We start from the raw sequence: 12,994 nt of genomic DNA on the forward strand, positions 1-12,994 counted from the left end.
CAAAATGAACCAAAACAGGGAGAGCTGCTGACTCCCAATCCCAGGTCACCCAGAGGTTTCTGGACTACAACTCCCAGCAATCCTGGCCAGCACAGCAAGTGGTGAAGGCTTCTGGGAGTTTTAGTCCAAGAACATCTGGGGACCTAAGGTTGGGAAACAATGTACGCTTAACACACTTCACACATTTCATTCATTTATACTTCCTTTTCAGGACTTTAAAAAAAAGCAAATACTGTACTCCCAATGGGCATAATGGCAGGCAGAAATCCACCAGGTGCAGCTTCTAACATTGAGTGGTTCAGATCTGAAAGAACGGTCCGCATGATTTAGCCCAAACTTTACAGAAATTTTCCAAACTCCTAAATTTTGGGGTGGGGTGTGCTCCCCCCCCCCCAGTGTCTGAGTGACTCCTGTAAAGTTCAAACAAGAACTGCTCCATCTGTCAACAGCAGTATTGGCACGTCAGTCTCCGATCTTGCTTGTTTTTTCTCCCTCATTGACCGCCGGTGGGTTTCCCCCACACACACATACACACTTTTGTGCATCGCCAGGGCACTCAAGCAAAACAAACGGAAGCATTGTCCGGCTGAGCCAATCGCTGAAGGAGGCAGGGGATGCATCATCGGTTGCTATCTGGATCCCACAGCGGCGGGCAAGAAACGCCGGGGGTTTCCCTGCCGCCGCCTCCTAGAGCTGTCTTCGGCGCCCCCTGGCGGCAGACCTGCGCAACGTCGGAGAGAGGCTTCTTGAGATGCTCTCCCCACCTTGTTCTGACACGCGGAAACAAGGGGTCGTTAGAACCCGCCATGCCACGCTTGCGGCTTCGGGGCGCTTTGAAAAACCTGACAGAAAGAAGGGCCTGGGGTGGGGGGATAAAAATGATGGGCATTACCCAAAGCCGGCTAGAACCGAGGCTGGTAGTCCAGATCCTACAAGCGGAGAGAAGTGAGCTCCTTTCTCCCAAGGAGACCCAAGAGAGAAGACTTACCTCTTGGATCGCCTCCTCTTCCCCCCCCCCCCCGCCTCGAGAAATCACCCCACCGTCTCTTCTAGGGGTTCCTTACTTAGGGGGAACAGCACATATTTCCCCCCTCCCCTTCCACCCCTTCCAACAAAGGGGTTTCTGGTAGATCAATGGTGGGGGTTGCCCGATTCCCCCCTCCCCCAAATTTTAGGGAAGCTGCTTGTGATCACGAGCCCGGCGGGGGCCCCCAACACCATCATCCACAGACCCCCGGCTCCCCTCCGGCCCCGATGGCGAGAAGGCGGGGGGGGGAGCGGGGGCGGGAGAAACAGGCAGGCGCTTTCGCTTTCGCGGGGCCAAGAAAAACGGAAGAAGAGGCGGAGGAGAAAGCGGCTCCCTCCCGATGGCGCTGCTGGACGTGTGCGGACTCTCCCGCGGCCAGTGGGATTTGAACCCGGTGCCCGGTGTCGCGGCCGGAGCGCCCCCCGCAAGCCTCGGGCATTACGCCTTCGGGATGCGGGACCCCCAACTCGCGTTGCCCTGGGGCAGGCAGGTGAGCGGCGGACCCCCGGGAAGGTGGAGGGTGGGGTGGGGGGAGAGGGAGAGGAAGGGAGGGGGAAAAAAGAGGCTCGAGGGAGGGGCTTTGTGCATCTGCACAGGTCCTCTCTGACCACGTACAGAGCGCCTCGCCCGCTGCAGACGATAAATCTGGCCCGAGTTGTTTTTTAAAAATCAGGAAATCTTTTAAATCCGGAAATCGAGAGGGAGACGCAGGTACACACACAGACACACACACAGACACAGACACACACACACACACACACACACACACACACAAATGTAGTCTGCCTCTTCTTGCTCTTCCCTAACTGTACAGGCAACACGCAGGGGCTCTTTCTCACACAGGCGCGCACAAAGGAGGGCTAGGAGCGGAGGAAGTGGAAGGCAGTAGGAAGAGAGGAAGGCCAATCGTGCGATGGATTGACTCCATCAAGGAAGCCACAGCGTTGCGTTTGCACGAGCTGAGCAGGGCAGTTCGGGAGAGGACCTGTTGAAGGTCACTCTCTTCCACAACGGCACCATACCTCAGAAGCAAGGGGCCAGAACGTAATACCTTGAGGGACCGCAGGAGGAACATTGCACACGAGCCGTCTGGTGTGGACACCCTTCCGTCTCAACTGACTCCGGTTGCTTTCAGAAACATGGCGATATGTTCATTTCTCCTTGAGCTGCCTGTGGAAAAAGGAGGGTTCTGTAACCTGCTGAGAACTGTTGAAAATTTCTGATTTTTCCAATGTGCCCTTATATTTATGATTTTTTTTAAAAAAATTTATATATACATGAATTTTATGTGCACCGCTGACAGAGTTTTCGGAGTGGGAAAATGCCACCCCCTTCAGGCTGCTTTGGTGGGTCCAAAATTTTTTTTCCAGGCCAAATACAATGCGAAAAAACACTTATTGAAAACAAAATTATAGTTTTGTCATGTGGTTTTGCAATACATTGGCTTCCAGGCTCCCCATCCCCCCTAAAAAGTAAAAAACAAATCTCCCAACATGAAAGCAGAAGTGAGTTTCCAGTAATTGCTGGATAGCTCAGTGGTTGAGGTCCCTGGCTGTGGGGCTAGAGGTTGGGAGTTCGAATCCCCCACTGGGCCTCCTTCACAGGGGCTGGACTAGATGATCTATGGGCTCCCTTCCTGCTCTGCAGTTCTAAGATAATTATATTCATTTAGTTTAGATTTATTTATTTTTTAATTTGTGGGTGGGAAATGGAACTCTGCACCTTCCAAAGCCACCCAACCATGGTCTAAGAATTCCAATTTTTAAAAATGGACATTTAGAGTAATTTAAAAGCCATTTTGACAGGATTATTTTCAGCGGTCCCTTATACTGTATCACTCATCATAACAAGATTAGGAGGGGGCAAAAGGTAATACAAAGTAGCAAAAATTTGACACAGTCTCCAATACCATGTTGCGCCTTTGAGATTCTGCAATAAGTAACTATAAGTGTGATTTTTTTTAAAGAAAAGCCGCAGCTCTAAGGAATGAAAGGAGTGAATTACTTTTCACTGTCATTTTCCAAGTTAGAGGTGGTCCATGGTCTGAGGGTGTGATCCTGGCTCAATAGCTCACCGGAGCCAGAGGTCAGGAGTTTGATTTTCCACTGCTTCTCCTGGGTGTCGATCCGGCCTGGGTGGCCTTAGGCTAGCTGCACGGTGGTACCCGGGCACGCCCCAGAAGAAGAAAATAGGAAATAATTTCTGTCCATAGAAAACCAGAGAAAGGTTGCCATAAGAGATAATTAACTTGACAGCACATAATTATATCCTCTGTGCCTTGATCAGACCAAAGTCGAGCTAAGAGGCTGTCTATCCTGTCATGTTATTGTTTGCTCCCACTTTTTACTGTTCTGGATCTGTCCTGCACAAGCCAAGGATTTGTCATTTGAGGAGATTTTTTAAAAATGTGAATGGAATTTGAATGACTTCACCCCAGGGTTTCCTTAAGATACAACCATGATCACCAGGGACTGTCAAGCCCCTGTTAACTGTGTAGCATGTTACATATTATGGGCTGTCAAGTCACCTCCGGCTTACAGTCACCCTTGTCGGGTTTCAAGGTAAGTGAGGTATTTAAGGAGTGGCTTGGGATTCGACGTCCCCAAGGGACGTGGTGGCGCTGCGGGTTAAACCGCAGAAGCCTCTGTGCTGCAAGGTCGGAAGACCAGCAGTCGTAAGATCGAATCCATGCGACGGAGTGAGCTCCCATCACTTTGTCCCAGCTCCCGCCAACCTAGCAGTTTGAAAGCATGTAAATATGAGTAGATAAATAGGTACTGCCTTGGTGGGAAGGTAACAGCATTCTGTGTCTAAGTCACACTGGCCACATGACCACAGAAACTGTCTATGGACAAACACTGGCTCTACAGCTTTGAGATGGGGATGAGCCCTGCGCCCTAGAGTCAGACACGACTGGGCTAAATGTCAAGGGGAACTTTTACCTTTACCTTGGAATTCGAACCCAGGCCTCCTGGGTTCATCAATCTGTCCACTACAACATGCCAGGCATCTGTCGCCTCAGGCAGGAAAAGCTGATGGATCACCTGGCTTCTAGACAGGCAAAGGTGCAGATTTTGCTCATGAGGGGTTGAAAATGAATTTTGGAGAAAGCTGGCTGCCGTTGTTGTCTCATCCACATTGACAGATGAGCAGGTGCCTCTGAATTATTAATAAACCACTTTAATCCCCTTCTCGTAGCCCTCTGAGTTCTTGCAGACCCATTGTGAAGGCCGTGGGGACGGATATCGCATTGAGCTGGCCCACGGCACGACTACCTTGGCTTTCACCTTCCAGCATGGTGTCATTGTAGCCACTGACTCCCGGGCTTCGGCCGGCAACTACATCTGTGAGTAATCAAACCAGGCCTTTCCACCACCAGGAAGTAACTACAGTGGTGCCTCGCATAGCGATTGCTCTGTATAGCGACGAAATCGCTTAGCGACGCTGTTTTTGTGATCGCAAAAGCGATCGCTTTGTGATGTTCCCTATGAGGAAATTTCGCTTTGTGATGATCGGCAGTTTCAAAATGGCCGCCGGGTAAACAAAATGGCCGCTTGCTGTTTTCAGGCATGGATGCCTCGCTTTAGAGGCACCGAAAATGGCGGCGCTATGAAGGATTTTCGCTTAAAGGTGAGTTTTAAGCCCATAGGAACACATTATTTTTATTTTCGCTTAGCGATGTTATCGCTTAGCAGTGATTTTTTCTGCACAAATTAACATTGCTAAGCAAGGCATCACTGTAGTTACAAGTAATGTAGGGGCCTGAGGTGGATGAGTTATCTTTTGGAATGAGTATGTGCAACTCTTCAAAGACAGGAACAAGTTGGGGAACAAAGTTACTTTATTGATGCCATGTAATGCTTTCTAGTTATTTTCAGAGTTACTTTTAAAGGGCATTTTACGGCCTCTCTGGAGACCTTTGGATGTTCTGTTCCCCGAGTTTGATGCCTTCTCTCCTCAATTGGAAGGAAGACAAGAAAAGAAAGGAAAAGCTTTAGTTCATCTAGGACTTTTCAATGTTTCCGGGAGCGGTAGCTCAGAAAGTAATGTTTCAAACGACTCTCATGGAACAAGTCATTTTTTTTCCAGCCCTGCAAAAAATAATGACATTAAATTATTTTTTAAGCACTGTAATTGGTAAAAGGGAATGAATTACTACTGAGAAATAATCTCCAAACTCAGACCTCTTTGGGTCCTAATCCTGCACCCAACCCGTCTCCCTCCTGCTAGGCGAGAAGGTGGTCAACAAAGTTATCGAGATCAACCCTTACCTCCTGGGCACCATGGCTGGATGCGCGGCCGACTGCCAGTACTGGGAACGCCTCCTGGCCAAACATTGCAGGTACCCCGAAGCATCGGTTTCTGGGTATTGGGTTCTGAGCCGTTCCGGCTGGGGCAATGATCCTCTTCTTCTCTAGCCATGTAGGCCGGGGGATTCTGGGAAATAGAGTCCACCCCCACCCCAAAAAATAACTTATCCAACCTATGGCCACTTTTGGCCTACAAACGTGGCCACTACAGTGGTTGCTGAAGACTTGAAGTGGTAGTGGAGTGTGAAGGATGTGCCGTGTTGCTTCCTGGGAGTTGTAGTCTGGCTGCTCATTGGGTGCTATAGTATAGAGCAGCGGTCCCCAGCGTTTTTGGGACCGCAGACCGGCTGAGCCTCTGAGAAAGGTGGGGGCCCCCTGCAGGTGTGTGCAGGTGCGCACGCGCGCTCTCAGGCGCATGTGTAAAGCAGTGGGAGAGCGCCAGTGCCAGCATGAGTGCTCCCCCACCCCACCGCACATGCGCATGGGCGCCTGACCACCCGCCCGTGCACCCACCCACCCCTTCATGCAGGCACTTGGGTGCACGTGTGAAGGGGTGGGGGAGTGTGCAGGTATGTGTGCAGGCACTCCTGCGCATGCACAAAGGAGTGGGGGAGCATTCACGCTGGCACTGGGACGTGCGCAAAGCAACTGTGGGGAGGGGAGTGCATGCAGGGGGGCGGGAGATCTGTCTTCGTGGCTCAGTCTGGCTCAGGCCACGGACTGGCACCAGATCACGGACCGGGGGTTGATGACCTCTGCTCTAGAGGACACCTCCCAAAGAAATACTACAACTCCCAAGAAATATTGTGGTGGCACCTTCTTTTTCTTCCTTCTACTACTACCACAACTTCACATTAATGAAACGAAGGCCGAGCATCCTCAGAGGAAGGCCTTTCTCTAGGTGGGAGAAACGAAGGGATCTGTGGGTGGGTGTTGATGGATGGAAACTTCCAGAATTCGGCCCATTCAAAACGGAAAAGACACCCCCCCCAAAAAAAATACACCAGTGTATTCATGCTCTGAGTCTTTCCCCCGCCTCCCCTCCTGTCGCCCCCCCTCCAGGCTGTACTACCTGCGCAACAAGGAGCGGATCAGCGTCTCGGCAGCTTCCAAGCTGTTGGCCAACATGCTGGCCGAGTACCGGGGGATGGGGCTCTCCGTGGCCAGCATGGTGTGCGGCTGGGACAAGAAGGTACTGGCTTCGTGGGAAGGGGGTGGGAGAGGGGAGGGTCCTCGGTGGAGCAGGAGTGCCCGATAAGCTCAGTGTTGGAGGTCTCTGGCTGAGGAGCCAAGGGTTCAATTCCCTCAATGGGCCTCAAGGGGGAAGGCCAGCCTGGGCAGCCTTGGGCAAAGTTGCATAGTCCCATGGTGCCCCCTAGAGGAAGGGAAGGGTAAAACCACTTCTCTAGCTCAGTGCTCCCCAACCTTTTCTGGTCATAGGCCATTTGGGGGAGTGGGGTCCATGTGCAAGGGGGGGAACCCCCTGCACTTGCGGGTCGGCGGGGTGTGCTTGTGCAAAGAGGCGGACCACGCTCATGGAGGAGCAAAGCATGCTTGCGTGCATATGCAAAGAGCCGGGATGCGCTCGCAGAGGTGAAGGGTGGTAGGTGGGTGGTAGGGGCACCGGTGCATGCACTCTGGTTTCATGGTGGCAGTATGTCGACTCTAGATTTTAGTCTGAATGCAACTTAGATTAGGCATCCTTCAGTTTCAAGAGACTATGGTAACGTGCCATGAATAGAGGACTTCGAACAGCATCTAGTGTGGCTGAGAAGGCCAATTTGAGAGTGACAATCCCTTCCACACTGAAGACAAAAACAATCTGCCCCCTGTCCAGCTCCCTGATTTTGCTGGTTATGGGGCTGCCTCTTTGCCTCGGCCTGCTGGACAAGGGTCTCTTCAAATTGGGAGAGGCCATGCTGCACCGCCTGCCTCCAGGCTGAACGCTCAGATGTCAAAGTTTCTCCTCTGTTGAGGTCCATTCCTAAGGCCTTCAAATCCCGCTTGCAGATATCCTTGTGGCAGTGACAGATTTTACTTTCTTGGGCTCCATGATCACTGCAGATGGGGACAGCAGCCACAAAATTAAAAGATGCCTGCTTCTTGGGAGGAAAGCAATGGCAAACCTCAACAGCATCTTAAAATGCAGAGACATCACCTTGCCGACAAAGGTCCACATAGTCAAAGCTATGGTTGTTCCAGTAGCAATGTATGGAAGTGAGCTGGACCATAAAGAGGGCTGACCACCTAAGAATTGATGCTTTTGAATGGTGGTGCTGGAGGAGGCTCTTGAGAGTCCCCTGGACTGCAAGGAGAACAAAACTATCCATATTGAAGGAAATCAACCCTGAGTGTTCACTGGAAGGACAGATCCTGAAGCTGAGGCTCCAGTACTTTGGCCATCTCGTGAGAAGAGAGGACTCCCTGGAAAAGACCCTGATGACGGGAAGGTGTGAGGGCAAGAGGAGAAGGGGATGGCAGAGAACGAGATGGTTGGACAGTGTCACCGAAGCTACAGCATGAATTTGACCAAACTCCAGGAGCAGTAGAAGACAGGAGGGCCTGGTGTGCTCTGGTCCATGGTGTCATGAAGAGTCAAACACGACTTAACAACTAAACAAGAACAAGAGAATGGAAGAGGAGGGGTAATCTTCTAGGCAAGAAGATGAGCCCATTGAATTGGTCAGTAAGTCAAGCAAGCAAGCAAGTTAGTTGAATGACGAGGCGCCCTCCTCCCATCTGACTACACATTAGGCTGGCCTGTGAGGTGGCTCATTTTCCAACAGCCTCTTGGGAGGTGCTAAACCTCATTCCCCCAAGGTAAATCAGGCACCTTGCAAGCCTTTGGAAAGTCCCCTCCACAGGGCTGCTCATCTCCAGCTGAGGAAAAGGCCCTTCCGACGTCTGTGTAGGGCTTGTGGGTTAAAGGAGGAACTGCAATGAGTGGCTGTGGGAGAAAAGGACCTCGGGGTTTCTGGGAGACCTTGTGATTCAGACATCGTAGAAATGCAGGGGGTCTTGTGGGCAGAAGGAAAGAGGGCAGGACTGACAAGAGGCAAGCATTGTAGGGCTCTAATTAAGTCTCTCTCTCTCTCTCTCTCTCTCTCTCTCCGTAGGGTCCCGGTCTTTATTACATAAATGATTTTGGGGTACGCCTGAGTGCCCCCCTCTTTTCCACTGGAAGTGGAAGCTCGTATGCCTATGGGGTGCTGGACAGTGGGCACCGGCAGGACCTCAGTGTGGAGGAAGCCTATGACCTTGGCAGAAAAGCCATCTCTTACGCCACCCACCGTGATGCCCACTCAGGAGGGGTTGTGAACAGTAAGTGTCTTCGAGCTCTCTCTCTCCCTCCCTCCCTCCCTCCCTCCCTCCCTCCCTCTCTGTGTGTGTGTGTGTGTGTGTGTGTGTGTGTGTGTGTGTGTGTATTCCTGAGCCCCAGTTCCACAAGCACCCCATTCATCGGTGAGGGCCTGCTCTGGTTTTGCACATTTTAAGTTGTGCTTCTCTTTGCCTTTGCAGTGTATCACATGAAGCAAGATGGCTGGATCCGGGTTGGGCTCACCGATGTCGACGAACTGCTCCATCGCTACGCGGAAGAGAAGAAGTGAGGGCTGTGAGGGAGAGCGGAGAGGCTGGCAGAGACGTGCGGGGTCCAAGAAACATTTCCAACGCTCAGGGTTGAAGGAAAGAAAGGGACAAACACACAGTTGGATGGGGCCAACAATAAAAAAATATACGGAGCACTTAGATTCTCTGGCTTTGATCTAGCGTCACTTAAGACCACAATGGCACAATCTGAAAACATAGCTATTGAAGTTAATTCCGAAATCTGTGCTAAGGTTAAACCTTTTATCAGACCAGCTGAATGAAGAGAAAACTGTGCAAAGTTCTGAATTGACCAGAATGTTTCAGCGGCTACCAAAGCAAATGACGGTGGAGTTAATTAGGAGTGGGGAGTGGCTGAGGTTTTTAAAGCGGGATAATTCCAGAGAACTCTGGTTCTAAACAAATTCAGGAAATGTTGATTTGCTTCCTGTTCAGTTCTCTCACCTAACTCGCCAATCAACCAGCCCATCCATCCATAAACCCAGATCTCATAACTTTTATCACGTCAGTCTAAAAGGTCACCAACTACCATATAAGCAATCTGGGATGAATTTGAAATTCTTGTTTAGGCTTTTAGGAAAATCATTGGGGTTCCAATTTGGAGTGGAATTCGACAAACTGAAAAAGAGAAGGAAACAATTTTTTGCACAGGCCACAGCCTTTTATCTTTCCACAATTATCGTCTGTAAGAGCCCCTGTTGATCAAACTGAGCTGGTGGCTCAATGAACAAGGTGCCACAGAATATTTCTAGACATCCCGTCTTCTCAGGAGATAGCAAAAAAAAACAAAAAAAAACCTGCATCACCTTAGGCTGATTGCGCTATTGTGGTGGTGTTGATAAGGGAGGTGGGAAACTTGTTTCATTGATATCCTATTTTCCCCCCAGCATGCTCAGGACAGCATTTATAGGTCTTCTTCTCCCCATTTTATCTTCTCAATAACCCTGCAAGGTAGAGCAAACTGAGACAGAATTGATTGGCCAACAATGAGTTTCGTGGCTGATGAGGGATTTGAACCCAGGGCTCCTTAAACCTGTTCCAATACTATAAGCAGTACACCACACTGCCTTCCCAAGCCCTTCCCTTCCCAGCATGCCCTCAGTCTAATTTGTAATATTTCTCCCTTCCTAGGAAGATTATTACCACACTGAAAAATTTAAAACAGGAAACAAACCTGTTGAAAGAGTATAGAGATAATGGGTTCAAGGCCCTCTTCGTTCCCAGCCTTGAAGGGCAACCATTAAAAATGCTGATTGTCTTAATTTCCCTTCTGTGAAGAGAGAACAATATTGGCCTCTCCTTCAAAGGTGTTGTCAGCACTAGGAAAACTGAGAACTGAACTGCATAGCAAGAGTACAATACACATAAGAAACATGAAAAAGACACAAGAGGATATTTTATCTCCTTCTCTGTTCAACCTGTTGAAATATTTGAGAGTTTGCACACAGGAGATTAAGTGTGAGTATAAAAAAGCACGCAGATCATGAACAATATTCTCCCTTGAGACACTTTATGTGTGTGTTTGTGCGTGCACACACACACACGTGAGCGCACACCAGCAGATAATAGAGTAATCATTCAGTCCTAGTAAAACGTTTACTGAAAAAAAATGTTGAAAAACTGAACAGTGCTTGAACATTTGATCTGGTATAGATTTCGCTTGTGCTTGACAGCCCTCTTATAACAGTTTTGTAACATCTTACTGTATTTCTTAACTTACTAACAGCAGGCAGTTAGCAGCAAAAAGTTCAACATGTACCACACTGTCACTTTTTCCTTATATATGACAATTAACTGTCTAAGCATCTATTGGCTAACACTAGACACATTCTCGTTGGTTACAAATGCTCTCTTATGCAAAGAACAGATCTAATTCATTCCTATGTACAGTGGTGCCCCGCATAGCGACGTTAATCCATTCCAGGATTAACGTCGCTATCCGGATTTGTCGCTATGTGGGGGGGAAACCCCATAGGAATGCATTAAACTCCATTTAATGTGTTCCTATTGGGGAAAAACTCACCGCTATGTGGGGAATCCTCCATCCGGCCGCCATTTTCGCTGCCCGGTAAGCGAGGGCAGGGTGCGAAAATGCTGCGGGTGGCCATTTTGGTGACGTGGCAGCCATTTTGGAACCGCTGATCAGCTGTTTTAAAAACATTGCAATGAGATAATTGGTAAGCGAAACGCTTACCGAACACCGCAATGCGATGTTTTCCCTATTAAAACATCACAATGTGATCGCATCAGCGATCACAAAAAAACGCGTCGCTATGCGGATTCGTCGTTAACCGGTGCGCTCATTAAGCGAGGCACCACTGTACACATATACATGCTGCGTTGGGTAAGAAATATGCACCCTAACATCACTTGTATGCAGAAATCTTATAGAAAGCCAGACTGGATTCAGATGAAGGAGGAGCGAACATTGGTGGGAACAAACATCAAGAACTTAAGGTATGCAGATGATATCATTTTAATGGCAGAAAGCACCCATGACTTGAAATGACTGCTAGTAAAAATGAAAGAAGAAAGTGTCAAAGTAGGATTGTAGTTGAACATTAAGAAGACAGAGTGAATTGACTAGAGAAGAAGAATGGAAAAGAAAGAAAGAAAGGGGGGAATTAAAAATAATAACTGAAAAAATGAAAGAAGAAAAGAAAAATGAAAAAAATAAATTTAAAAGAAAAAAATTGAAAAGAATAATAATAATTGAAAATAATAAAATTATTTTAAAAATCATATCCAGCTGGCTGGATAGCTCAGTGGTTTAGGTATCTGGCTGTGGAGCCAGAGGTTCGATGTTCAGTTCCCAACTTTGCAGAAGAACCAGCCTGTGTGGTCTTGGGCAAGCTGCACAGTCCCAGAACAGACCCCCCCCCCACCTCAAAGAAGGCAAATGGGGAATCAATTTTGAGTTCTCTTGACCCTGGAGAAGGTCACCAAAGTCACAAGTGACTTGACAGCAAACAATTATTATAGAGAAGAATATGTAACTGTATTATGTGTTCTTCTTCTGGAGCTTCAAAGGAAAGGCTAATGTGGGTGGGGATGCAGACCCCTTGGTGACTTTTTGTTTGGAGAGATGGGACACAAATTCCAAGATGCTGCTTGATGCCTCTTGAGGGGGAATTTCCACCCACCCACCCAGCCCACAAGCTGTTCGCATGCTATGATGCTCATGAACGCTCAACTGGCATGTATTACAATAACCAGGTACTGCAACAAGCATGTCAAGAAACTTTTGATAGCCTGAGGAAGATGGAATATGTTGCCATCGAAAGTCCACAATTGTCTGGTATTTTCAAGTGGTCTAATAAAGGGATCAAGTGGCGTGGTGGCGCTGCGGGTTAAACTGCAGAAGCCTCTGTGCTGCAAGGTCAGAAGACCAGTCATCGTAAGATCGAATCCACACGATGGAGTGACACCCCCCCCGTCGCTTTGTCCCAGCTCCTCGCCAAACCTAGCAATTCGAAAGCACATAAATGTGAATAGATAAATAGGTACCACCTCGTCATCTTGGTGGGAAGGTAACAGCGTTGCATATCTAGTCGCGCTGGCCACGTGACCACTGAAACTGTCTACGGACAAACGCTGGCTCTACAGCTTGGAGATGGGGATGAGCACTGCACCCTAGAGTCAGACACGGCTCTAGGGCGCTGTAAATGTCAAGGGGAACCTTTACCTAATAAAGGGATCACCTGCTTCTGCATTTATATTGACATCACTTTGTTGTTGACAACCAAGATATTGAAATTACAAATTTTGGATATATCAGTTCCATAGCAAGTCCAAACAGACTGCAGCCAAGAAACCAGAAGAAGATGGAGATTCGGGAAGGCAAAAATGAAGGAATGAGAAAATATTTAAGTGCAAGGATGTGGTTTTGAGAAAGGTAGCTGTGTTAGTCTGTGCAATCTGGTCAAGCAAGAGCCAAAGAAAAACAAAACAGAAGAAAACAAAAAGCTGTGGCACCTTAAGGACTCTTAAAGCCAACGAATGTTCTGAATATTTTACGTGTGAATTTGGCATTTCATCCTGTATTTAATTC

At 48.6% G+C, this 12,994-nt stretch overlaps 1 protein-coding gene across 1 annotated transcript; it reads left to right on the forward strand.

The window, feature by feature from the left end:
- The first annotated feature begins 1,315 nt into the window (after nt 1-1,315).
- PSMB8 (proteasome 20S subunit beta 8) lies at nt 1,316-9,080 on the forward strand. The gene is made up of 6 exons (XM_072987939.2): nt 1,316-1,517; nt 4,226-4,373; nt 5,258-5,369; nt 6,400-6,529; nt 8,454-8,658; nt 8,857-9,080. Exons 1-6 carry the CDS (start codon nt 1,368-1,370, stop codon nt 8,943-8,945), a joined length of 834 nt encoding a protein of 277 aa, XP_072844040.2. The 5' UTR covers nt 1,316-1,367; the 3' UTR covers nt 8,946-9,080.
- Nucleotides 9,081-12,994: the final 3,914 nt, after the last annotated feature.

This window comes from Pogona vitticeps, chromosome 2, assembly GCF_051106095.1.
Source record: "Pogona vitticeps strain Pit_001003342236 chromosome 2, PviZW2.1, whole genome shotgun sequence".
NCBI lineage: Eukaryota > Metazoa > Chordata > Lepidosauria > Squamata > Agamidae > Pogona > Pogona vitticeps.

Excerpts from the sequence above, each read along its gene's own strand:
- PSMB8 (XM_072987939.2), top strand. The coding sequence starts at position 1,368 with ATGGCGCTGCTGGACGTGTGCGGACTCTCCCGCGGCCAGTGGGATTTG. Across the intron at positions 4,374-5,257 it reads TTCGGCCGGCAACTACATCT|GCGAGAAGGTGGTCAACAAA; the intron begins GTGAGTAATCAA and ends CCCTCCTGCTAG. Across the intron at positions 5,370-6,399 it reads CTCCTGGCCAAACATTGCAG|GCTGTACTACCTGCGCAACA; the intron begins GTACCCCGAAGC and ends CCCCCCCTCCAG.